The sequence below is a fragment of the Lontra canadensis genome, unplaced genomic scaffold (assembly GCF_010015895.1).
Source record: "Lontra canadensis isolate GAN:19392208 unplaced genomic scaffold, GSC_riverotter_1.0 scaffold82, whole genome shotgun sequence".
NCBI lineage: Eukaryota > Metazoa > Chordata > Mammalia > Carnivora > Mustelidae > Lontra > Lontra canadensis.
Window position 1 is genome coordinate 5430786 of NW_022631076.1, and position 27376 is coordinate 5458161.

General features: G+C 38.6%; 1 protein-coding gene and 2 non-coding genes across 4 annotated transcripts in view; 1 reads left to right on the plus strand and 2 right to left on the minus strand.

Moving 5' to 3' along the window:
• Positions 1–27376, minus strand: part of DCC (DCC netrin 1 receptor) — a 1110025-nt gene that overhangs the window by 314832 nt on the left and 767817 nt on the right. For both annotated transcript variants that reach the window (XM_032882476.1, XM_032882475.1), the window contains exons 8-9: positions 19261–19417; positions 1206–1360 (exon numbers count right to left, since the gene is read on the minus strand). In XM_032882476.1, the coding sequence (XP_032738367.1) occupies positions 1206–1360; positions 19261–19417 (312 nt within the window). The remainder of the gene's footprint in view (positions 1–1205; positions 1361–19260; positions 19418–27376) is intronic.
• On the minus strand, positions 21677–21781 carry LOC116882276. Its single transcript, XR_004385610.1, has one exon. It is a non-coding gene; the product is annotated as a small nucleolar RNA U13 (small nucleolar RNA).
• LOC116882277 lies at positions 24174–24365 on the plus strand. Its single transcript, XR_004385612.1, has one exon. It is a non-coding gene; the product is annotated as a U2 spliceosomal RNA (small nuclear RNA).

The following is a 27376-nucleotide window of genomic DNA, read 5'->3' on the forward strand; positions in this document are numbered from 1 at the left end:
TTCAACATGATGATCTAAAACATCCAAGCAGTAGGGGCACCAGGTGGCTCCATTGGTTAAGTGCCTCGCTTCAGCTCAGGTCATGATCTCAGGGTCCTGGGATCAAGCCGGGCATATGCTCAGGGGCGAGTCTGCTTCTCCTTCTCCCTCTGCGCCCTCCCCTACCCATGCACAAATACACTCATTCTCTCTCGAATAAATAAATAAGATTTTAAAAAATTAAAATACTCAAGAACTGACATAATGCAAAGATTATTTCCTCATTTACCAATTAAAATATTTCTAATTTCTATTTCACCTTCTTCCAAAAGCATATGAGATGATTCTGAAATGAAACATAGCTTTAAATAAAATGAGCAGGAATTTGAGCAGAATAGTATCATTAATAAAAAGAAAAAGGAGTAGATACAGCTAGGTCTTCAAATAATGTAGTTTGTTATGGGTAGTCACTTCATTTACACTTTATATTATAATAAATTTTTAACAAAATAATGCTGACAAACTGCTCATCAGTAATCCATCTTTTCAAATAACATTAGAAGCTTGTAGGGAAAAAAACCCAAAATTTTATAAAACAGATATCCTTCAAATATATAACCTTGGAGCTATTCTTTTATAAAAGTAGAAATTGCTGAATTATCACATGGTCAAGGAATATTGAATTGCTTTACTTTGAGATGATATAGCTTAAAAAAGTGATTTAAGTTGGAAGATAGTGAGATTGGCCAATAGAGATTATCTCTTTTCCTTTCTTGAGTTGAGTTTGGCAGTTGGAATCTCTTTAAGGGCATCCAGAGCACGTTTAAATTCTTTAACAGGTCCCTGTATTTGGAAGTCCCATGTGGTTGTTCTCTCACCTTTGGTGTTCTTCATAAACAAACTTGGGAAACCTAAAAAGTCAGTCAAAGGCGGCTGAAACCTGATGCTGATGATAAAGGCCTACCCAGCAGAGTCAGTCAGTCACTTAGGAAGTGAACTTGGAAACTGTATGGATGGATTAGGCCTTCCTAGTTGTTAATTTGCCATGACGGCCTAAGTGGGGAGGCCATTTTGTTAAAACGTTATCTTACCTTTAAAAATCCTCAGGTTAAATATGCTCCTTCCAGAATTATTCCTTCCATTTTAACCTTAATTTCTTGGAGAGGATTCAAGGAGATTGCCAGCAAAAAGAAATACTTTCTAAATGTGTCTATGTTTATACTCACACTCAGGCTGTGTAGCCACTTTGATGGGTTGAGAACTCTCTCCTGGTCCCCACTCATTGTAGGCCACAACTCGGAAGGTGTACATGGCTTCTGGCTTCAGGTTTCCCACGGTAAGCTGAAGGGACCCAGGTTGGGATGTATTCAATGCTCGTTCCCTGGGAAGTAAAAGTTTCAGGGAAAGATTATTCTAACATCAATGCTTTTAGCCAAACCTTTATTTAATGTGCCAAAGCAGTGAGGTGGACCAAGGTTTGCTGACCATTTCATGCTGACTTTGCTGTAAATCAAGGCCTCTGAGGTTTATTGTGAAAAGCAAACTGGAAGGACCCACACACAAATACTGAAGGGTTTTGGGGGAGCTCAAGTTTATGCCATCGCCATGAAACTTGCAAACGAAAGTCTTTTCCCTCAACACTTTACAATTCAGAATGCAAAACTCATGACAAAGAGCTATTAAAATAAGAAGAAACATCTGGAATGTAGACAGGAAGATGCATTTCGTAAACATCCGGCTAATGCTAGAAATCAAGGTCTCAATTATTCCACAAATCGGTCTTTGTCAGTATTGCCAACAAATGCATTTATGCATTTTCTCTCATTGTAGGAAAGGAAAAGACAGATGCTAAGTGCTGATGTGCACGGAGCTTGAGCTCCTGTGGTTAAGTTAAGTGCAATTAGTGAAGGAGGGTAGATTCCTTTCTACGTGAGGAGAAACTGCAACACATGTCACCTTGCCTTGTTCTTCATGCCACATCTACATGTGTCCAGTCCATTTCCCAACCAAAACCTTCCTCAGTTGTTCCACACAAACAAATTAATGTGCTGATCCTGGTGCAACCGGTAATGCATATTAGGAGAGGGCAAGCTCTCCCGATATAGATGCTAACATAGAAGAGACAATAGCTACTAAAGTGTTCTTTAAAGATACACGTGATTATAGACACTTGTATCCTCCTTGGTTTCATAGAATTGACTTGGGAGGTGAAGAAGGAACTCCTGAGCTACTCAATTGTTTGTTAAGGTTTCTATTTCTAGATGGTATCTCCTGCATCTTAGTGGGATTGGATGCACATTTTAACTTTGCAATTTGTTTTTATTTTGTCTGGGGAGATACATAAAATGAAACCTAGTTTTGTCTCAGGGCAAAACAGGTTTCCAAAGAGAAAAATAAAAACAAACTTTTAAGGGCATTAATGGTGAATCTTGGGCATGTATGCAATGTGAATTTGATAGATATGACAGAGACTGGTTGATTCATCCTCAAACCCATTTTTTCTTCTTAACATGCTTGATGGGATTTCCCAGCCCCTGTGAGGTCTAGATGAAGCCATGGGACTCAGTCTACCCAGTGAGTTTGAGTGAACCCCTCATGTTCTGATTCTGGGCCTGGCCTAGTAACGTGTTTACCTCTGTGTTCTCCTCCTTCACCTAGGAGCTTGCGGTAGGCAAGCATGGCTATGTTGGGAGTCATTTTGTTTTTAAGATTTTATTTATTTATTTGACAGACAGAGATCGTAAGTAGGCAGAGAGGCAGGCAGAGAGAGAGGAAGGGAAGCAGGCTCCCTGCTGAGCAGAGAGCCTGATGTGGGCCTCGATCCCAGGACTCTGGGACCATGACCTGAGCCGAAGGCAGAGGTTTTAACCCACTGAGCCACCCAGGTGCCCGGGAGTCATATATTGATGATAGAGGAATCAAGGAGAAACCATAAGAGACTCTTAATCTCACAAAGCAAATTGAGGGTTGCTGGGCGGTGTTGGGGGAGGGATAGGGTGGCTGGGTTATGGACGTTGGGGAGGGTATGTGCTATGGTGAGTGCTGTGAATTGTATAAGACTGATGATTCACAGACCTGTACCCCTGAGGCAGATAATACATTATATGTTAATAAAACTATTTAACAGAAAAAAAAAAAAGAATCAAACAGGTTTGAGTCATTATAAATATTAGGCTTTGTTATGCAGTTAGTGCTGTTTCATCCAGTATTAATAATAATTAAAATATATACCCTGAGTGGTTACCAGAGTCTAGGGGGAGAGAGGAAGAAGTTATTTAGTGGGTACAGATTTTTAATTGGAGAAGATGAAAAAGTTCTAGAGACAGAGAATGGTGATAGGTCTTTGAATGCACTTGATACCACAGAACTCTGTACTTAAAAATGGTTAAAACTGTAAATATTTTGTGTTACATATATTTACCACAATAAAAACGAACCAAACAAACAAATACCCTGTTTGAATCTTAATACAGCCTAAGGTTTAGATAGTCCTTAGGAGTGCTCTTTTTAAGTTGCTACAAGGCTGAACTGTGACTTATGGTGGGGGCTGAGGATAGGGCAGAGTCTGGGTGGGATTTAACAGTAACTGAAAGTAGATAGGGGTAAGACATCAGATAATGCTCCCACATACCACATACCACATACCACACTACTCTATTCTATCCACCTAAGATTACTCAGGCCAACAAGTTGCTTTGGGAAAACAAAACAAAACAAAACAAAACAAAACAAAACAAAAGAAAAAAAAAAAACAATGAAAGCTCATAATCCAGATTGTACGCCTTGTGGATATATGGATTTTTGCACCTTACTTCTTTTTCTTTAGCAGAAGAACTTTTAGATACATTGCATCATGCAGACTTTTATATAGATAGGGTGATTTTATCATTTTATAGATGCAAAAGTATTTGGAAAACAGCATTTTTTTTCCCCCAAAGGACTCATAGTTAGTGGATAGCAGAGTTAAAAACAGAATCTGGGGCTTCAGCTTCTAAACCCCATATTGATATCACTCAACATTGTAGGGAAAGAATTGTGGGGCTATTTGGGTCATGGGCACTTTGGGTAGAAGACCTGAGTTTCCAAAGGAGTAGAAGGGATGCTAGGCATTCAAAAACCACTGTGAGATGAATCTGTCCCCCACTCTGATATCTTTTCTAGCCATCCATGACAACATAGTTGTTATTAAAGGTCAGATACCAAGCTTCTTGGGTATCTATGAGGAAAGACAGCTTTCATAGTTGACTTTATTCATATACTACTAAAGAACTGAGGTAAATGAGCTGTGTTCTGGGACATGCTGACATAATCTCTTCAGCAAGTGTTCTTCAAAGGAAAAGAGAAAATAATCAAGAAAATTTGGGTAAGCCCATGTAAGAATGTCCAAGATCATATAATGAAAATATCACTCACATATAAAAGCAGATGCTGGGTTTTATTATGAGGGAGGGAGTTTTAGGTACCCATAATCTCTATCAGCCTCCAAAAAGTATTCCAAATTAATAATAGTCCAGAAAAAAGTATATTCATTATATGAACAATTGATGCTTCTTCCATATTACATTAAGTGTGAACAAAGCATTTTCTTAAAGATTTCTTATTTATTTATTAGAGAGAGAGAGAATGAGAGAGAGCGAACATGAAAAGGGGAAGGTCAGAGGGAGAAGTAGACCCCGGTGAGCAGGGAGCTTGATGTGGGACCGGATCCCCAGATGCAAGGATCATGACCTGAGTTGAAGGCAGTTGCTCAACCAACTGAGCCACCCAGGTACACTGAACAAACCATTTTTAGAAAATACTTCAACAGTAGCAATCTGGAAAAAAAAATACAATTTAAGCAAATTCAGTGTATTTTTCCTAAATACCATCAACACCACTCTACACCTCTGCTCTCATCACATGCTAGTACTGCCCTGGATTGACCACTAGTTTCTTCAGGGTAGGCGGTTAGTGGCTTAAAACAATGATTTAATATAAACATTTCAAATTTATGTGCCTCTTTTCAGAAATCTGCTCATTTTATCAAAGTGAGTTTGCATCAAAATGCTTTGGAAGCTGTGGGTGTATTCAGCATTCTTAAGTCTGGAATTGTTATTTTGACTTTCTTATTAATTTATCTGGGCCTGGTTCCTCAGGTGCTGATTGGGGCCATGAAAAAGTTTAACGCACAGAGTTTTTCAAAACCTAAATGAGAGGGGCACCTGGGTGGCTCAGTGGGCTAAGCCTCTGCCTTCAGCTCAGGTCATGATCCCAGGGTCCTGCAATAGAGTCCTGCATCGGACTCTCTGCTGGGCAGGGAGCCTGCTTCCTCCTCTCTCTCTGCCTGCCTCTCTGCCTACTTGTGATCTCTCTCTGTCAAGTAAATAAATATTAGAAGAAAAAAATAACCAAAATTAAATGAGATACTGTATGTAAACCACATAAGGCAGGAGGCAGGTTGCCTGGGAATCAACATGGAGTTTCATATACATGATAGTTATTATTGTAATTTTTATTATTATAATTATATATGTATATATATATATATATATATGAATTTGAGGAGAGAAATTAAGAGGTGTAATCATAAAATAAAAAAATATATCAATAGATTTCGTTGAGCTCTATGGGTCTGCTCCATTACTCTCCTCAAACAAAACAAAACAAAACACTTTTTAAAAATATTTTTTGTAAGATTAATTTTGTTTTCCAAAATAAGTTAAATTTTAAAAGTGGTCATAACTAGAAGTATTGAATAAGTTCCAATAATGGAAATAGTAACCTCTTTAAAAGGCGGAGGCTTCACTGACAGCAAACTGAGAAGGAAATGGTGTTCTCTGTGTTCCACAGGATAGCTGAACAGCCCTGTGAAATGTGGTGTCCTTACTGCTACTGCCTGGTATTTCCTCGGGTACTTCCTCAGGTCCTACAAAGGGGGTTGGGGTGGTCTTCAAACTGCTAGAGGCATAGTAATGCATTCTGGGATACTGGCATTTCCTGCCTGTTGTCCTTCACAGATTTGTACAGTTCAAGCCCCAGAGATTCACAGGCTTTTGATCATTCCTTTCATGCTTTAAGAGTTCAAAAATAAAACATCACAAATCTTTTCCCAATAAGTAAGTCACACCTGAGTTTGGAAGAGCAATGTATTACTCTGTGTTTCTCTCGTCTCCCAATAAGCCAATTGCAGCCTCCTGAAGTGGTTATACTCTCCAGAGCCCCCACTTGGACCAGCTGGTAATTAGGATTTTCTCTCTGTGCACTCTGGCCATGCTCCTCTGTAAATGGGCAGATAAACACACTAGGGTTGGAAGAACAGAGACCAGTAGCTGTCAGGTGTTTGCCCAATGACTGTGTGGGGTGTTCTGCCTGTTACTGCACCAACTACCCTTGGAAAAGCAGCAGGGGCCCAGACCAGCTGTCTCTTGATGAAGTTCTCTCCTCTGACTCTGAAGACATAATTGTGTTCATATTCACAGAGCTCAGAGCCATGGTCTGTGGCATCAGATATACTGTCAGACAAGGCTTCATGACTTCACTTCCCTTCCCCCGACTCTGAGTGGGTAGTGTGGGGCTTGGGCAGGTTCAAAATTAGTTGACTGAACTAAAGGGAACAAGTCACCTGTGCTTTCTAGAATCCATTCGCTATAACTCCATCAACTGAAAATCCACAAAGAATAATACATACATACATACATACATACATAAAGTCTGTCTCCTCCTGCTGGTTGAAAACAACTGTGGGCAACTTGCCTTCTTTGACCCTTACATGGAGACCAAGAAGAGTTCCCAAATAGGAGAAATTTCTTCCTTGTAAACTTGAGTTTACTGGAGTAAAACTTTAGGTGATTTAGATCACCTGGTAGAGATTTCTTGGACAATACTATCTATGTTTTATAAACATATTCTTGGGGTGCCTAGGTGGATCATTCAGTTAAGTGTCTGACTCTGGATTTCAGCTCAAGTCAGGATCTCAGGGTCTGAGACTGAGCCCCTTGTTGGGGTCAGTGCTCAGCATGGAGTCTGCTGGTCCCTTTCCCTCCCCCTTTACTCCTCCCACTGCTCTCTTTCTTTCCCTCTCTAAAATAAATAAATAAAAACTTTAAAAAATAAATAAAAGCAACTCCACACTCTGTGACTTAATAAAGAGCATGCTGCTGCTTTTCTGAGATCAGATGGTGAAGTCTTAGGTGCTGATACATTCTGAGGCACAAAGTCCAAGATGGTATCATAGAAGGCACCCTTGTACAAGTTGCATTAAGACCTAACTCCGCTTAGGCTATAGTCTTCTGTGCCTGACATTCAGCCCTGCTCCGGTTTGTACTTACAGTGTATTGTATTAGAATAATAGCTTTTTCTGGGTTTTTGTTGTTGTTGTTTGGGTTTTTTTTTGTTTGTTTGTTTGTTTTTTTGTCATTGATCTTCCCAGTTCTTTCTTGTATTGATTACTGATGGACATACTCTTCTAACATCTGTAGTCTGTAAACTCCATGCCCCAGACTTTGTGCTGGCTGCCATTCTATGGTTAATACATCTCAACTCCTTGTGACAAGGTCTGAAGACCATCAAGATGAGGCCCAAACATTTTCACACTTATCTACAACAATTAACCCTGCTCCACAATGCCATATCCATCTCTACTTCTTGGTCTGTTGCCATTCTGCCTTTCATTAGTTTGGTTTTATTTTGTTTTGTTTCAATTATCTGGGAGTTACCGTTTCCTGACTTAGAGTTCCTTCTCAGTTTGGCAAAAGCTTGTTCATTCCTCAAGCCCAATCCAAATAAAATCTCTTGACTGAAGCTTTCCTACTATCATGTCCTCTGATTCCAGCAGCATTAAATACTCTCTTTCATGCTTTTGCTCTTTTGGTTTATAGATCTCTTGTAGCACATATCACATTGTATTAATAGGGATGCCTGTCTTTCACTCAGTTGTGAATTTAGAAGAAAAGCCATATTCCATTCATATTTTCACTCAGCATATGTACCCGCTGAATATAAATATGACTATGTTGCTGGTGCTCAAAGATTTTTAAATGAATATGTAAATAAATACAAAAATGTTAATAGAATAACTGCATAACATTTCCACATAGTGTAATCTCCAAAATGTTTAGAGGGCTGGATCTGATTCCATTTTTCTATCCCACCTTAGCTGGGTGGCCTTTGGCATGCCACTTCATCTTCCTGGGTTTTGTTTCCATCATTTGAAAACAGAGTGGGATCTACTCAAAGTAGGCTTTCTAATCTCATATTCTTTGTTGGGAACAGAAAATTGTGTGTGGGTGTGTGTGTAATTGAATTCAACACTTCTGTATTTACATTTCAGAAGTAAGTAGACTTTTAAAGATTAAGCATGATACTGTTTCTTACTGGATCATTTGTAACAACATGTCTCTAGTATACAAATTAAGTAAACACATATTGTCTTGCCCAAGTGCACCAGGGAATTAACATTTAGTTACAGCTATGAGGTGAGCAACGAATGTTGTCTTGAGGTATCAAACACCTAATTAGTTGCTTAAAGGGGGGTGAGTTGCAGTAACAGTGCTTTATAGAGAAGGAACTATGTTAATTTTAATGGAAAGATTTTTAGCATCCCCGTTTTATTCACTCTGCTTTCACTCTTACTTTTTTAGTGACAACAAAAATGGTGCAATGATGAGAAGATTTCAAAACTGAAATATGGTGTCTACTAAAATAAGGCTCAAAATGACAGCAGCAATAGCTACTCAGTGTCACATTCTTTATTACCCTAGAGCCATAGAGTTTGAAATCAAGAGCTATCTTGAAGAACAACTGGGTTCACAGGTGACTTGCCAACAGTTAAAGCATAATGGAAAATGGAGATCATTTAGTTGGTCAAAGGTATTTTGACTAAATTTTGGCTAAAAATTCCTTTTTTTCTTGAATTGTTAAAAAGCATAGTCTGAGGCACAGACTTTTAAAAATTTTAATTTTCAATTAAAATTTTCAGCATCTAGTAAACATTCAAGGGACTAGTTATATAACAAGTAGCTACTGCAATAAAACATTAAAAAAACCTATCTTTCATGGAAAAAAAAGCTTTTTGTTTCAAATTGTTAATTTTATTTAGTTTTAGCCTCTGTCCCTAATAAATATGACTCAGTTCTGGGTCCTTTTCTTGTTTGTTTGTTTGTTTGTTTTTTGGGGAGGAGAGTTGGGGGCTGACCCATTTTCTCCTTTGAAACCTGCAGTTACCATCCATATGCTGACAAATTCCTGACATATTTACATATTTCTGGCCCAAACTTCTCTGAGCTCTAACCAGGTTCCTTATTCCAAAGGCCCTACTTACGTTCCCACTTGAATGTATGTTAAAAAAAAAAAAAAATTGTCTGAAGCTGAATTTATGATCTTCATTCTCAAGCCTAATGTCAGTGAGTTACCCTCCCATCCTTCCATTTATTTATTTATTTTTTTTTTTTAAAGATTTTATTTATTTATTTGTCAGAGACAGAGGGAGAGAGAGTGAGCGAGCACAGGCAGACAGAGAGGCAGGCAGAGGCAGAGGGAGAAGCAGGCTCCCTGCCGAGCAAGGAGCCCGATGTGGGACTCGATCCCAGGACGCCGGGATCATGACCTGAGCCGAAGGCAGCCGCTTAACCAACTGAGCCACCCAGGCGTCCCGCATCCTTCCATTTAAATAAGCCAGAAAACCAGGAACTATCCTTGCAAACATCCGTTGTCTCACCATGACTGCCAATCTGTCAGCTGCTATCAATTTTGCTTCTTTTTTTTTTTTTTAAAGATTTTATTTATTTGACAGAGAGAGAGATCACAAGTAGGCAGAAAGGCAGTCAGAGAGAGAGGAGGAGGAAGCAGGCTCCCCGCTGAGCAGAGAGCCCGATGCGGGCCTCGATCCCAGGACCCTGGGACCATGACCCGAGCTGAAGGCAGAAGCTTTAACCTACTGAGCCACCCAGGCGCCCTCAATTTTGCTTCTTAAATATCTCTAGAATAATATATTTCTTCTGCTCTGTCTCCACTGATCCACCATCATCTCTCACCTGGACTTCTGCAATAGTCTAGATAGTTTCCCTGCATCCACCGGGATGACCACAGGGGTCTAACTTCCACGCTGCAGTTACAGTCCTCTTTTCAAAATACAGATCTGATTATGGCCAGGACATTATGCACACATGTCTTCTCTCACAGAAGCACATTCCTTTCCTTTAGAGCTCTTAATTCAGTGTCTAGTTATATATTCCTCAGTGGAATGATCCTCCCGACATTATTAAACTGCCTCCAAAGAGGCTGTTGGCTTCTCTATTATTCTCAACACAGAGCCAGACACACAGTCAACTCACAAGTGAATAATGGGTCATTCATTTGTATATGGCATTTATAGAGAGCATGTTTTATTTTTCAGTATACATTAAGCCCATTGGAAGAATTAAATCACTATTCTCTTACTCAATGATCTAAGGACATTTTGAGGTAGAAAGGACAGGGCTTTACATTTTTACAGAGAGGCAGAGTGAAAGGGGGGCTAACTTTGCCAGGCTGTAAGCCAGGACCAGAATGTGGAGCTTTGGATTCTGAGTCTTGTTCTCTTTCTTTCACAACACCCTCCCTTCATAACGAGCTTCATCAGCTGCACAGCCACAGCACTAAAGAGTGGGGAAGGAAGATGTAAACACCGTGTTGGAAATGTAATGCACGATGAATTCTAAGATGAATCCTCCATGTCAATCACGCAAAGGTGGCCCTCTAATCCTGAGCAGGGAGCAGAGGTTTTCTGAGGCACCATAAAGCAATGTAACGCATACCGGGCTGCAAGTTGGAAGGCCCAGTCCCACTTTTGTCTTGCCACAGAATAGGCATGTGACCTTGAGCAAGTCAGGGGCTATCTTGGAACCTTCCCTGCTTCATTTGCAAAGTGAAGATACCAGTCCCTTATCTGCCTACCTCACAGGGTTATTGTAAGGATTAAATTGAATGATGCTCATGAAAGTGTTTTAATTCTCTCATCTGAACTCCCACAGTACTTTATATGTACGTCTTTTAGGGGATATCTTTTACTTTGGTACAGTGAAAGATCACTGGACTAGAAACCTTGCTTTAAATCTTTCTTCTAATATTTACTAGTTGTGTAGCTTCTTGGCAGTGTTTTTTTCTTTTCAGATTTTCTGAGCGGAGTGAGGCATGCTGATCTGTAAAATGGAAATTATCATACCTGCCTTATCTGAAGATCAAATGGGCTAACATTTATAAAGTGATAAAGTCCTCTCTACATATACACATGTATTTCATTGCTCTCCATTTCTAATACAGTCATCTGCATAGCACTGGCTGACAAGAACTGAGTGCTTTTGGAGCACCAGGCAATAAGCAAATGTTTTAGGCACTAATAATTTCTGAAGTCATCATAGCCTTACATGTCAACTATGATTATTATCCCATATGAGGGATCTATCTCACATGACAACCACACAGCTAGTAAAATTCTGAGCCAGGATTGAAACCCATACAGTTCAATTCCACAGCAACATTACCTTAAACTTCTGGCTACCCTATGTCATACTCCATAAGTGACTTTAGATTATGAAATGGGAAGTATAATGTTCTATACATGTCCAAAAAGTTTGCTACTGTGTCTATAACTGCTAAAGAAATGACACATACCAACTTAGTCATTAAGTCAGAAAATTACTAGAAAGAAGTCTATGGAAGAATTCATGTCATAATTCTGAAAATATAAAAAAAAAAAAAGATTCTCTTCCAGGTTAATCTGTTAGGAGCAAATCGGTCAAGTGACTGAGAACACCTGCTTTGGAATCAGGCCTGCATCATATTCTGGTTCTACCACTTACTAGCTGTATATCAGAGAAGAAAATGTCTTCTTTAAGCCTCATGTGGATAATGTTTTGTTGTGAGGATGAAGTAAGGTAATTTATGTAAGAGATGCTTAGCCTGACATTTGGCACAGTAACTATTCAATAAATACTTTCTCTCATCATGAATGCTTACTCTGTGGCCTTTGGCATGAGATTTACTCCTCCCCTGAGTATCAGTTTCTAAATGTTTAAGTAGCAGAAAGTTTTACTATGATTCCAAAGATCACTTTTTATTCAATGATTTCTAGGTACAAGGAGGGGATAGCTGGATATCTGTGAAGTCTGGCTTTTAGGTTCTGGAATTTATTCTACTCCCTGACTTATGAAATGAAAGCACCCACGGGGCTGAATAAAATAAAATTTAAAAAAAAAAAAAGATGTTAACTATGGCACTTGCATTATTGACACCATTAACCAGTCAGACAGATTAATGATAATCTGAGCTAGAGTCATTTGCCTGACAAAGTCATGACTAGTCTGAGGCAAATGTTAAATCCACTACCTTTTAAAAAGCTATTGTGTTAAGGAGCTACATAAAGCTGTACGAGCAAATGAGCATCACAGCTAGCCGCTCAGAGACATATGCCGTATATTTGCTCTAGTTGAGAGCCAGAAAATGAACAGGGATATTGGAATCAAACCTCAAAAATCAACTTTTATTTTTTCTCAATTAAAAAAGTTTTTATTGAACCCCAGTCACCTTATTCATCCTCCTCAGTAACACAATTCGTTTTATTGGTTAAGGAACTACCTATTAAGAATACCACATCTGTCTCTCTGCCACTTGATTCCTACTAGTTCCAATCAGTGAATGTCTACAGAAGTCATGATACTAGACACTTGGGTATGGAATTATAAATAAGATCTAGTTTCCATCATCAGGAAGGGAAACATGCATGTATTCAAACACACACAAAATTGGACAGAAGGTAGGAATAATATAATCAAAGCATAAGGGAGGGATAAAGGAAAAAAAGACTTCTGAGTTGGAGGACTGTGGAGAGATTCACATAGTAGTTGACATTTCAGTTGGGGCTTCAATTCAACAAATAGCTTATGAGTGTTTATTATGGATTCCATATTGCTCTAGGTGCTAAGAATAGCTCAGGGAAGAAAGGAGATAAGAACAGCCCTGCCCACATGAAGCTTATATTCTGGCACTAAGAAAGGGGATTCAGGAAACAATAAGTACAAGGTGATAAAGCCATGGAAAAAATATGAATGAAAAAGAGCATAGGGAATGGTAGAGGTCAGGTTAAGGCATCCAGAAGAAGGTACCACTCATCAAAGACTCAGTGCAAGTTACGGAATGATCCACGTAGATACCAAGGGGAGGAACATTCTAACAGGTTGATCAGCAAGTGCAAAAACTTGAGGGAGGAGGGTTCTTGGTATATTTAGGAAACACAAGGAAGCCAATGAGACTGGAGAGAAGTGAGCAAATAGGTAAATGGTAAGAATAAGTGATGAGACTAGGAAGGTGACAAGGGACCAGATCAGGAAGGATATCTGCTTAGTCTCTGTATGAGATAGGAAGTCACTGGAGGGTTTTAAAGCAGGAGGATAATAGGATCCAAGGTATGTTTTAACGGATTTATTCTTGTTGCTGTCGAGAGAACAGACATGAAAGGTTATTGCAATAGTTCAGATGAGACTTGATGGTAATATAAAGGGGCAAGAAGTGATAAGATTCAGTATATGTTTTATTTTTATTCACTTACTTGGCTTTATTTTTTTATCATGGAAAATTCTAAGCAACACAAAACTAGATAGAATGAGAGGATGAACCACTTTATTCCCATCACTCAGCTCAAAACTGAAAATCTTTAGTATTATTTTATAACAAATAGCAAGTATTATATTGTTTCCAGGATTCAGGATATATTTTGATAATGCTGCTAAGACTTGATGATGTTTTTGGTTACAGGATATAAGAAAAATAAAAGAATTAACAATTACTCCAAGGATTTTGGCCTGAGTGATGAGAAATATGTAGATTTCATTGGGACAGAGCAATCGCTGTAATAATAAAGTATTTGGAGGCAGTTTGAAGGAAAATAAGTATTTGGTTTTTGCTGAAAAGTTGTAGATGCTCATAAGAAATCAAAAGTTAAGAAACCAAGACAGAATCTGGATATATGATATATATATATGGATATATGCAGGTAAAATGTCAAGACCAGAGCTACAAATTTGGAAGACATCAGCATACTGACAAAATATAAAGTCACAAACTGGATAAAAAGAGATCTTCAAAGCTTGAGCCCTGGGGCAATCCAATATTCACAGGCCAGGGGGATTTGAAGTAAAAAGTAGAAGCTAAAAATGAGTGGCCAGAGGGATTAGAGTAGAACCAGGAAAGTCCGTGTAATAGAACCCAAGGGAATGATAAGTGTCACAAAAAAGGAAGTGATCAAATATGACAAAATTTGCTTACTGCCCAAGTAATGTGAGGACGGAGAATTGACTATTGAGTTTAGCAACATGGAACCCCACTGGTAAACCTAGATAAGAACAGTTGCTTGAAATTAGGGACAGAATCACAATTAAAATATTAGGTAAGGTATTGGGGCGAAGTTAGACAACTCAAGGAAATTTGTTATGCAAGGGAACACAGAATAGAGTGCTAGAGGAGGGAGAAATGGGATTGAGGGAAAATGTGTTGAGATGGAAAACACAACTGCATGCCTGTATGTTGACGGACATGATCCACAAGAGTGAAGAACACTGATAATGAGGGGAGAAAAGAAATCACTGAAGTTTTGTTCTTTTGTTTAAAAAAGGATGAGATCCAGTGCATAAGTGAAATGTTGGCCTTATTTGTTAAGAGTATGGGCATTTTTTATAGAAATTTGAGGAGACAAATTATATGCTGAAAGACACATTGGGTAGGTAAGTCAGATGATGATGATTATCACATTTGAGCCTTATTTTCAGCTTCTTTCCCATATTGTTTCCGAGTGCACACTATTCTGAGCCCCTACGTTCTGCCCTATGCTGTGACTTCCCTGGATGCTTTGCTTCAATTCCTCCAATTAGTTCTCATAGCAATTCAGAGAGGCATAATTCATCTTCCCTCTATCTGTCACACCAGAGAGATCTTATTTCCATCTTTCCCATATCTAAATGCCCCAAGTCACACATCTGATAAACAGTAGTACCCTTTTCAAATCCAGCTGTTTAGACTAAGGTTTAACCATGATAGGTCATAAGAATCACACTCTACCTATGTATAGATTGGATATAGACTTCCATTCAAAAGACTTTTTCAGTTATTATGGGCATGTCTTTATATAGAAATTTTATCATACCTAAATTTAAGAATATCCACACTTTTTTCACAACAGAGGGAGTGATCCTAACTGTATTTCAGGACAATAACTAGAGACAATGAGGAGGATGGATTAGAAGGCAAGAAGCTTTGTCAGAGATCAGATCGGTGATGATGGAGATGACAGAATAAAGGGGGCATAGCTGAGCTGCGGCCAAGGTAGACTTGACAGGACACTATGACTAATGGCAGAGTTGAGAGGCTGGGAGGAGTAAAATATGACTTGGGTTTTTTGTTTGGTCAACAGGATGGAACGTACCAACATACACCAAGAAAAGAGAGGAAAATATATTTAAGGAGGAGATAGGATGGTTTGGGGCAGGGTAAATTTAAGGTGGCTCCAGGAAGTTCATATGGCTGCACGAAGACAGTTGGGCAAGAATTATTACCTCCAGTTTTCTTAGCTGCATACACTGAGATCCAAAGACTACCAGGCTCATGATAAGGTCACAGAGTTAAAGAGCTGCAGATGAAACTAAAATGAATGCCTGCTTCTTTGTGGTAATGAGTGATCTTAGGGAACATAGGCTATATGTGTACCATGTTTATTTCTTTCATTTTAAAGTCAGGTCAAATTATGAAAGAAAAGAGAAACTTAAATATGACAGACTTTATTGCTGTGGACTAAAGAGGGAAGCATTTTGAGACACAGCATGAATGAAGTTGTACTATTCCTTCTGCTTATCGTACTGCACTGAAGACCACTCTGGTCAGGCCAAGCTGTATTGCCCTTTTTGAATCCTGAGGGGTTCCTAAGGATCACTATGAGTTTAGAGCACTCACACATTGGAGACACTAGACTAAGCCTCACACTTGAATCCTGGCTTCTCCCCACACACTTTCTACTGGTAACTCAATTGGCACTGGAATACCTGGGACAGCAGTCTACTTTGTTCTTCTACAGAAGAATAGATGGTGAAAGCCAGGATGTGTGAACTCAGCCCTGTGAACAAGTGGGTCTCACTGGGCCACTTGCCATTTCTGTCTTTCCTTCTACTTCTGTCACTTTCTTTTTCACTCTCCCTTTCTACTCCTCCCATGCTGTCACCAACCCCCAAAATACAACATCTATGTAGATCCATCAAGCAGATCACATTTCCCTTGGCTGGCAAACTTTACAGAAAGTGAATGCAGTCTGCATTCGAAGGATGAAAGAAGAAGATGCCACATCCCAGAAACACCTGCCTACCAAGGGGAATCCATTTTAGACTGGTTCTAGATAATAGGCAATTTAATATGGAGGAAAAGATGTGGATCTCAGGATTCAGCCAAATCGGCAGACCAATGTTCATGTAGATCCTAGTTGCCCTACCCAAATCCTCACCTCTTGAGGAGCATAATGATGACATTCCAACCTTGTGTGAGACACTTAGTAGGTTTGCTTAGTACATTTGTAAATAGGTGTTGTTCTCTACAGAATTTGAGGATTTGGCAACATAGTGTTTCTCTGAAGAAAATTGGGCTTTTACATGCTGATCTCTTTGACTGCCTTAAATTTGGGATACAGAAAACCTAAATGTTGATGAGGAGGATAGAAAGTAAAAAAAAAAAAGCCCAAGGAATAGAATGGAAAGGTCTATTAAGAAAGCCACGTGCCTTGCTTTTCTGATTCCTTATTTTTTTAAAGTTTTTATTTAAATTTCAGTTAGTTAACATACAGTGTAATATTAGTCTCGGTGAATGATTCCTTCTAAGTGGAATGTTCACAGAGTGGCTTTATGCTTTAATCTTTAAAAAGAAAAGATTTTATTTATTTATTTGATACAGAGGGGACAAACAGGCAGAGTAGCGGGGTGAGGGAATGGGAGAAGCAAACTCACTGCTGAGCAGGGCACCTGATGTGGGCCTAGATCCCAGGACCCTGGGATCATGACCTGAGTCAAAGTCAGGCACTTAACCGACTGAGCCACTCAGGTACCCCTATCCTTTATCTTAAATAAGATTTCCTAAACACTGAACATATTCAAATATACTTGCTCAACTGTCAATAATCAATGATATATAATAATGATATCAATCTTATAGGCATTAAAATAAATATTTCCAAATGTCATTTCAAACGATATGGCTACTAGGTATTACATGAAAAACTCTTCTTTTATGGCACATCTAAAATGCTGGGCAAATTATTCAAAATCTTTTTTATTTAAAAAAGCGTTTTTTATCTGTAATATATTGGCAGCAAAATAAAAGAATTATCATAGTGAGAAAGCAGACTGTGGAACAGGTATTTGCCTGCGGGTATGTGCCTCTCAATAGAAGTCTGGAGCGAGGAGTTTTAGAACCGGTAGGAGAAGAGAATAGGAAATGAAGCTTACAGATAAAGTAGGGTGTCCGGTCTGATTAGAGAACCTGGCATCAGCCAGGATCCTAAAAGAGCAAACCTCAGTGGGTGAACTAGAAAATGAAATTAGGCTCCTGAGAGAACAGGCGAACATATGATCCCAGCCTTAGCTTAATTGGAAATAGAACAACAACAAAAAAATCGGAAAATTCCTTTCCACAAGTCTGTATTTACCTGTGTGAGTTGATATGTTAAAAATGGCAGAAAAAAAAAACCAAATGTTATCATACTTAGTGGTCTTTCTCATGTTCAATAAAATATCAACATGAGACTGGTATGGACCAAATAAATCTTAACAAAATTCTGGTTTAACATGGTCTCATTTTGGTAAAGCGCATCCTCCCAAGATTGTTCTGTAATACTTGGTCACAAAATTCTACCTCAGAGAAATTAGGATTAGAGTTAACAATCAAGAATCACCCATACATGAAAACAAACAAGCCATTATGAGGAAAATTCAGCAGAAACAAATCATGGAACTGGACTCTCAAAGACTACAGATATTAGAATAATCAAACATGGAATACAAAATAAGTTTAATACATTTAAAGAAATAAAACAGGTATTACACAGTTTCTTCTTTTATTAAATTATGTTTTTTTTTTAAATTTTTATTTATTTGAGAGACAGGCAGGGGCAGGGGCAGAGGGAGAGGGAAAATCTTAAGCAGACTCTGAGCTGAGCATAGAGCGTGATGTGGGGCTCGATCTCACAACGCTGAGATCACAACCTGAGCTGAAACCAAGGCTCAGATGTCTAACTGACTGTGCCACTTAGGGGCCCTCACCATTTATTCTTATAGAAGAAATTGGAATTTACCCAATATCTATGTTAGGCTTACAAATCAAACTTCAAAGTCTTAAAATCATGAAACATTTCAAAGAGAAAGTGTTGAGAAAAATCAAGAATAATGGATTGTGATCTTGAAACTAGACATATACAAAATACACTTGTCTATAAGTGACAAGTAAAAAGAGGAACAACATGGGGCTCTTGGTTGGCTCAGCAGGTTAAGTGTCTGACTCTTGATTTCAGCTCAGGTCATGATCTCAGGGTTCTGAGATCCAGCCCTGTTTCAGGTTCCACACTCAGCACAGAGTCTGCTTGAGATTCTCTCCCTCTCCTTCTGGTCCTCCTCCCAAGCTCTCTCTCTCTAAAATAATAAATAAATAAAATAGTTTAAAAAAGGGAGTGAAACAATAATTTCTACTTTAGATACTAAAGATATTAGATATCTTTAGATACTCTGGTATTATTAGATACTCTGATATGATCTTTACACATGTAACCTAATTTAATCCTAACAAAAACTTTGAGAGTTAAGCATTATTATTCACTTTTTATTATACAGTAAAGTCAGGCTCAGAGAAGCTATGCAGTTTTCTTGAGCTCACATGATATCAAGGACACTCTGGCTACTGTGGTTCTTTCATATCCTGCTCTGTTAATATACAGCCTAATTCTGTTCTCCGCTTAGCACTTTAAAAATCAAGGAAATAAAAAAATACCTGATTATTAAATATTCACATGCTTGTCTTTTCTAAAGGGAGTTTCTTATCAAAGACTTTATTTTATTCTCTAAACAATCCCACTTTATAAAAACACACATAGTCCATGGAGATATATTATCTCCGCTTACAGATGAGCGATGGGCAGAGCTGATTCCACATGGTCTCCAACACCCCTGCTCAAGATCCCCTTGCAGGTGCCTTTATGCCACAGTAGACATCTAAAGAGATGGCAGATTATGTACTGGTGGCACTTACCTGTTGTCACCTTCTCTGGAGAAAAAGACCGTGAAGGTTTGAATGTTCCCTTTTGCTTCTGCAGGTGGACGCCAGCTCAGACGGACAAACCGACTGGAAACCAACACGGGGACCACATCTCTGGGAGCAGAAGGAAGGACACTGGAGCTTGGGATAGCTAGGGAAGAGGAAGAAGAGGCTGTGAGAGAGGTGTTGGTGCCATAGATGGGAAATGTGCAGGAAGGCAAAACCAATCTATTAGCAAACATAGAATGGTCCATTCTAAAGGAAGGAAGAAAAACAAGGGAAAGCAAATGGTGAATGGAATCAAAGATATATTAGGATTTCTTGGACCTTATGAAAATGGCTAATTAATAACATATATGACTCTCTTGCATACTTGTCCAATTTCCATTACTCGTGGGATCTGTAACAATTAAAATGTTCTGTTTAGGCATGACACAGAGAAACATAGCCATGGATAAATGCCTCAGGTAACCAAGCAGTTACTGTAAAGCCTTATTCCACTCTGAGCCTGTTTACCCTGTTTTAGATACAATTTAAAGGAAGAGGAAACTAAAGTTGATAGAAGCTAACCAAGAGCAGAAAGAGTTCTAACAGACGACCTGCTAGAAAGGAACTGACAGAAAAAAAATTCTACCAGACATAAAGATACACAAATGTTCTATACTTTGTAGAGTATCTTTGCATGTATGGCAAAATTTAAGAATTGTTATTCACAGGAATAAATCATCCACAATTGAAGAACTCATTTTTTTAAAAAAATATTTGGGGCATTTACAATCTATAATGGAATTTTCTATTAAATGTGTATATTCATAATTCATCTTCTTATTTTTTCAGATTCCCAAGGGTAGGAAACATATGTTTCATTTTGACAGGTGATTTCTAGCCCCAAATCACAAGGACTCATTTGTCTACATTTAATCTTCAAACTGGCTTTTGTGGGACATTTTCTCTAGTTCTTACCAAAATGAGTCTTTGTCCTTGTATTCACTTTCTCCAGGGGTTGGCTGAGTCGCTATTCCTACTGTGCACTACACTCCTGTTAGCAGGAAAATCCACTGGGGTCAGGGGGGCTGTATTACTTCCTAATGGTTCCAGAAACATCAATTGACAATACATACCCTATATAGAGAGAAAGAAGTTTTAACGAACTGCAGAAATCTTCCACAGTTGTTTCTGGCTCCATATCTTCTTAGCCTGCTTCTTTATAGGTAAAATTTCCCCTTGCTTTTTTGGTCAACCCAGTATTTGAAACAAATGGCAGACTGGCAGCAAGTTAGTCAATCTTATGTGGCACAGTGGTGAGGAGAGGGAGAAGACTGATGCCTGGATATGTAGCATCTGTCTCAAAAATGTGGGTGATATTGAGCCTCCTGACAAAAACCTGCACTTCCACACACCATGGACATCTCAAACTAGTACACTTATGTGAATTTATACTCCCCACCCCCTTCACTGTCCACTCAGCCTACTTCTCCACCTGGGTTGCTCAGTTCAGTTGTATCTACACTTTCCTCACAACTGTGTAGCCCAGAAATGCAAAAGGTATCTCTTACCCCTGACTCTCTCTCTCACTCAGCCTTTCTAAGAGTCCCCCAACCCCGGACATCTGGTAAACCTACCCCATGTTAGCTCTACCACTACACCATCATTCTGTTTGCCACAGTTATCTCTGCTTTTTCCAGCTCCTCTGCTTTCCTTCCACTCATCTCCCTCAAATGTACTCTGTGTACAGACAGCATTCTGAATAAGCTTATAAAAAGACACATCTGGTCATATTAATCTACTATTTATTTTTCCTCAGTGTCTATTCTTTACCTCAGGGAATCTCCAAACTTTGAAATGGGTCTACACGCCTGGCTCCTGTTTATCCCTTTTCATAGTTCAGCTTCTTCCACAAAGAGGCTTAAGACACAGATTGAAGCACAAAGAGTTGATTTGGAAGGTGATCCAAGCAAGTCGGGAAGTGAGACGGCAGGGAGTGAAAGCTAGAAAACGTGATTTATCTGGCAGTTGCACTGTGGGAAACTGGATGGCAGCTCCACGTGGGGCTCTGCGGGCCAGTGTGGCACCGGCCTCTCGGTTAACTGTCTTGAAAGAAGCACACTAAGGTATTTATCCACTACTCCTCCACCACCAATTGAGGGTGATTCCAAGGGCCATCCTGCATAACAGCCTAGTGTGTTCCTGTTGCCAGAAAAAATACCACTTTGGGGAGAGGCTTGCAAAGTTTCCACAATAAGCAGCATCCATTACCTCCACTCATCCAAAAAATATTCATAGAGTGCTTATCTAATGCCAGCCATTCTAGGTACAGAGAAGTCAATGGCAAAAAATAGATGACGGCATTCCTCCTGAAGCTCACACGCAGGCTTCTTGGATTTTCTCCTCACCATCCCCCATCACTGCCCCACAGATGGGGGGATGTGCTGAGTTCATAATAAGGTTTGAGGGAGGAACATGCCACGTAACAGCATGAATACCTAATCATCACACCTATGAATGACAAGAGGATCTGGAGTCTCCCTGGCTTTTTGCTGCTTGCACTAAGCAGGCTCTCCCCATGTAGATCCACTGGTGATTCCCTGAAGCCTTCCCACAGCAGCTCCCATGCTAACAGACCCATCTCGTCCACCTAACTCCTGCTGTCCGCTTTCACTTAGTCTAGTGTTATTTCCTCTGGAAAGAATGACCTAAAGTATTTGTAAAATAGCTAACAGATGATAGTTAAGATCTATAATATTTAAAAACAAATCCAAAATGAATAAAAAATAAAGAATCTTATTTTAAATTAGGGTTCAACCTGACAGTAAAAAAAAAAAAAAGTGCATTAAAATAAAATCTAAGAAGTCTGTCAGAATAAAATGTATTAAAAAAAAAAGTCTGTCAGAGTAGCAAGACTTTTAAAGAATGTTAGTATCTAGGGTTGGCCAGGATGTGACACTTTCTTACACTGTCAGCTGAAGTTTGAAAAAGTACAGTCTTTTTAGAGGTTAATTTCACAAAATCCTTTAATATGAATAATATTCATGCTATCTGACCATTCTCAGGTTTATAAATTTATCATCTAAAACACAAGTAACCTCGTTATCTATGCATCCTGGCAAAATCATAGCTCATTTTCTCAAAATGTAATCCCTATACATCTTGTCAGTTTAAAGCAAATGGGATTATTACTAGATTTTTTTTTTAAACAAAAGATTTTCTAAAAAACAAAACATGATCCAGGATGACCTGTATAAATCTTTTGAGAGTTCTCAAGAAGTTAGACAAATTAGTTTTAAAAGAACAGGAGAAAAAAAATTTCAATCCCTTTTTCCCCAAATGCACCTCACTTAGAGATGGTATCACATCAAAAATGAGGTGGTTTCCCCACCTATTCAGGGACTGCCAAGAGGGAGAGCAATGGGAATCTGCGCAAGGATGCTTTTCTCCTCAGGCTTCCAGAAGTGCCTTCTCACAGAGCCAGTCTAGACGCAGATGACACAGATAAAGTTCAGAATAGAATTAATCATAGACCCTTTTACCTCAATTTAAACAGTCCTCCTATGAAAAGGAACGGACACATTTTTAACAAAGGGATGGCTTCTTTCTTTATACAGGGAATTAATTTTGTTCTTACTAATCCTCCATGCTTTCTCTCTACAGTTACTAGTCTCCACAGAAGGTCTCAATAAGGAACTAATCAGGACTTTTTTTCTTTGCTCGTGGAGGCCTAATCTCCAGTCTGGCCCTAATCTCCCTGGCCCATTACTGTTGCCATGGTTATGGCTTCTTTATCTGTTGTCATGGAGAAGAGGAGGCGAATTTACCATACTATAACATAGTCTTTTTTAAAAAATTTATTTAGAAGAATCTCTTTATCAAAGAAAATTATCATAATAAAATCCAGAAAAAGGAAATGATTTCTGAAATAACAGAGATTCAAAGAATAGTTTTGAAACTTTGGTTTCTAAGTTCCTAGTCACTACTACTACTACTAGTATTATTACTAGTATTTTATGATGACAGCGCAATAGCCTTGGTAACAATTACATTATTGGGTTAATTTTTCTATAAAGCCATGTCTGCCTAGATACCAGAAAGTTTGTTTCTCTTAGAATTTTACTATATAATGTTTACAGATATTAATTTTTCCTTAACCTTATTAACTGCCTGACCTCTAATCCCTATGAGACACATGAATTATGATTAGATGTATTCACAAAAACATTTAATTTTCATTAATATCAAACAAGCAACAGGCTTACTTTCTTGTCATTTCCCATATCATTAATGAAAAAACCTTGAATGTAGCCACAAGATCAACTAGATGTTTTATTCACATCATCTCCTTATTAGCCTGAAGTATCGAGTAAAATATAAATGGGTAACATTAAGGAAATTAAAGGAACATTTAATTGTTCTCGGGGCAAATATTATTTCTTTTCCTTTCGTATTTTTTTCTTATCATTGTTCCCTTGACCTCAAACTCTAGCTTTTAATTGTCCAAATGAAGAAGCAGATAAAATTTACATTTTGCTTTAAAGTTTTTATATTTCACAAAGTAATTTTGCAAACTTGCCAAAAAGATGCTCAGCAGTATAAGGTTGAAATTACAGAGAACGACAATTTTTTCTAAGGTTTCATATTATTTTCAATATTCAAAGAATCATGGCTTTCTAGCCAGTATATTGAGAACTTTAGTAAAACAAAGAAATGTGAATTTAAAAAAAATAATGATTTGAAATGACTTTTCAATTTTAAATTAATATGAGATAGAAGTTAATGATCTCCATAATATTTCATTAAATCTTAATCTTTACATAAAAGAATTTATTGGGTTAGTCTCTAAAATGGAATAATCAATATTTATTGAATGTCTATCAAGTTCCTACTGTTATGCTTGATGTGAAGAATTATTTTTAATTGCTTCTGTGCATTTTAGCGAAGATCAAGTATAGTATCCGTTCTTATCAGTTTAATATCTGATACGTCCTCTAACTGAGGGCAATATATTCAATGGATTTTTGGATCGGGGAGATGGAAGAGGAGCTTGCTCTGTTCTACTCCACACATGGACCTGGTATTGCAGTATTTCCAGGAATAATGCACCCCCTCCATAAAAAAATTATTTTTAAACTCTGGATTTTTCCCTAAGAGAATAGGAAACTGTTTTTTAAAACATAGGTATATACATGTAAGACAATTACTAAGTCTGAGATAGTCTCTTATTTATAAACTAATTCCCTCCTAAATTTTCAGTAGGGTGATTGTTTTAGAAATCACAACATGCTTTCTCCCTAAACCATTTCTAATCTGTTCCCAGAAACCTATTTAATTTATCATTTTACAGACTAGCATAGTTGCAGTGCTGTGGAATCGGATCATATATTTTTGCATTTTCTTTGGTAAATCAATTCATGTATCCAATCATTAGTCCATTCAATATTAATGGAGGGATTACTATGTGTAAGGAACTGCATGAAGGCCTTTTTATTAATTTTTTTTAAATATTTTTTTAAAGATTTTATTTATTTATTTATTTGGCAGAGATCATAAGTAGGCAGGGAAGCAGGCAAAGAGAGAGGGGGAAGCAGGCTCCGCCCTGAGCAGAGTCCGATGTGGGGCTTGATCCCAGGATCTTGAGATCACAACCTGAGCTGAAGGCAGAGGCTTAACCCACTGAGCCACCAGGCCCCCAATTTTTAAAAATATTTTTATCTATTTATTTGACAGAGAGAGAGGGATCATGAGTAGACAGAGAGGCAGGTAGAGAGAAAGCGGAAGCAGGCTCCTTGCTGAGCAGAGAGCCTGATGCAGGCCTCAATCCCGGGATCCTGAGATCATAGCTGGAGCTGAAGGTAGAGGTTTTAACCCACTGAGCCACCCAGGTGCCCTGCATGAAGGCATTTTTAAATCCATGTCTCAAGGTCAGAGCCGGAAGCCAGCTCAGCCATTGGTGATTCTCCCCCCCCATCTTCACTGACAAGGACCTATCTCTTCCCACCTCTCACATTGCTTCTTCCATCCCAGTTCTATGTTCTCAGTTGTCGTGGGCAGCTGTAAACCTGAGAAGGGCACAGAGGAAGGTCTCTGGGGTCATTGATCTTAATTGGTTCCATGAAGATCTCATGCTTTCACCTCTGCTACTTTTGTGTGCAGCAACCTGGAGGGAATATCTTCCCCCAACTGCTCTGCGACCCTGACCTGGGCTTCTCCTTCAGCCTTCTGCTCAGGTGTCACTTCACTGATTCCCGCCCTGACTTAGGAGCCCCTCATTCTGGACTTTCACAAGAATAGGAGAAGTCCCCTCTGGAAACTTCATATACTGAACTCTAATGGTCTAGTATTTTTTGTTATCCTATACCAAATTGTATTCTCCGTAAGAGTAGAAGCAAAGTCTACACTGTTCACCAATCTAATCCCCAAATCTAGTAGCATATGTTTAGTGACATCTTAGGCATCCAATAAATTCTTATAGTGTTAGCTAAATGAAAGGCATTGGAAAATTGTGAAATTTATAATGTTAAGACTCTGACTAAAAAATTCCCTCTCAGAACCCTCAAAAATAGGTATCTGAGATCATGTACTGGGAGGGGACTGAGCTATTACTACAAGCTGGTCATGCTAATCACTATTGCTCTGCTAATAAATGACAAAGTAGATTAAAAAGCTGAACTCTGAGGCAGGTTCCAAAGGAATGTAGATTTATGATAGACTACTTCATTTCAGACCAAATGAGAGGGGAACAGGTTCCTAAAGTCCAACTATGTGCCAAAAAATGTAGAAGATGTGTTCATATAGGAATAATTTCTAAGAAAAATAATGCTTTCATTAAGAAGCAGAGCAGAAGCCTGAGAAGTTTGAGCTGACTAACTCACCCATAAAAGAACCTAGGAATCTGTTATTTGAAGTGTGATTCTTATCCCCAAACCATATATCAAAGAGAATTGCCAGGACAAGGTTGCATGGTAAGAAGGATTACCTATGGCCATACAAAGATATAAGATGAAAAAAAAAAATTCTAGAAGATATTATCATGTCAGCAGAGATTACTATATCTCTCAGAGTTTAAAGTTTTTTCAAAAGACAGAATGAGAGGAAAATAATATCTGGTAAATGAAACTGGCCAACCTATACATGTGTGAACCAATTATATTCTTTATTTTCACTTTATTTAAGAAAGTGCCTTTTAAAAGGGTTTACCCAAAATGGAGCAGACCTCAAGCAGCTTGAGAAGGTGGTTAGTCCAACCTTTTTGTAAACAAGTGGATTCAACTAGAAAATTGCAATTAAATAGATGGGGTTGGAACCCCAAGCTATTTGGCTTCTCTGAGCCCTACTCTCCACATTTGAAAACTGATCCAATTCATTGATGATGTAAACTGGATTTAAGGGCTGCTCACAGTACTTGGCATATGATACACACTCAGTGAACGTTTATTGTTATTTATCTGTCTTCAGATCCGGAAAGCAGAAAGTCTGCTTCTGCTGGACCAGTTTCATGATATCTGGCTGGAAATCTAGGATCCCTATTGGAAAGGTTTTGGGAAGGATTTGGGCTAAATCTGATAGGTCAAGTGAGTTGGGGACAAGGGTGCTTCTGCCATGCAAGGATAGGATTTGATCAGCTCAAAATCTCTCCCTATTTCCTTTCTCAGGTTACAGAGAAAATTCATTCTTTTTTGTCATCCCACATGTCTACTTCAGCAAAAATGTACTTCACTTCAGGTCTCTTTTCTCTCTGTATTTTCTTACTAATCACTGTACCTTTCCCATCTGTCACTATTCAAGGCTTTGTGAGGCCACCTTTAATCATCTCTCTCATCAATGTCTCTTCCTGGCATCTTTCACCAACTGTAGGAAAGCTCCGCTTCTACCCAGTCCCCAGCTCCCTTTGTTTCCATCTTTCCCTTGAGTTTATGTCATTGAATTGTTAGTCATTATTTATCCCTTCTCCATGCCCAGGGACCCCAAATGTGCCATTTCAATCATTCCCCTGTCAGCAGAGCTTCCTCTAGGGATAAAGACTGACAAGCTATGACATCTCCCCTCCCATCTCTCACGTGCCTTTATCAACATTCACCTTATCTCAACCATATGGCACCTTGTCCCCGGCTGCCATGCA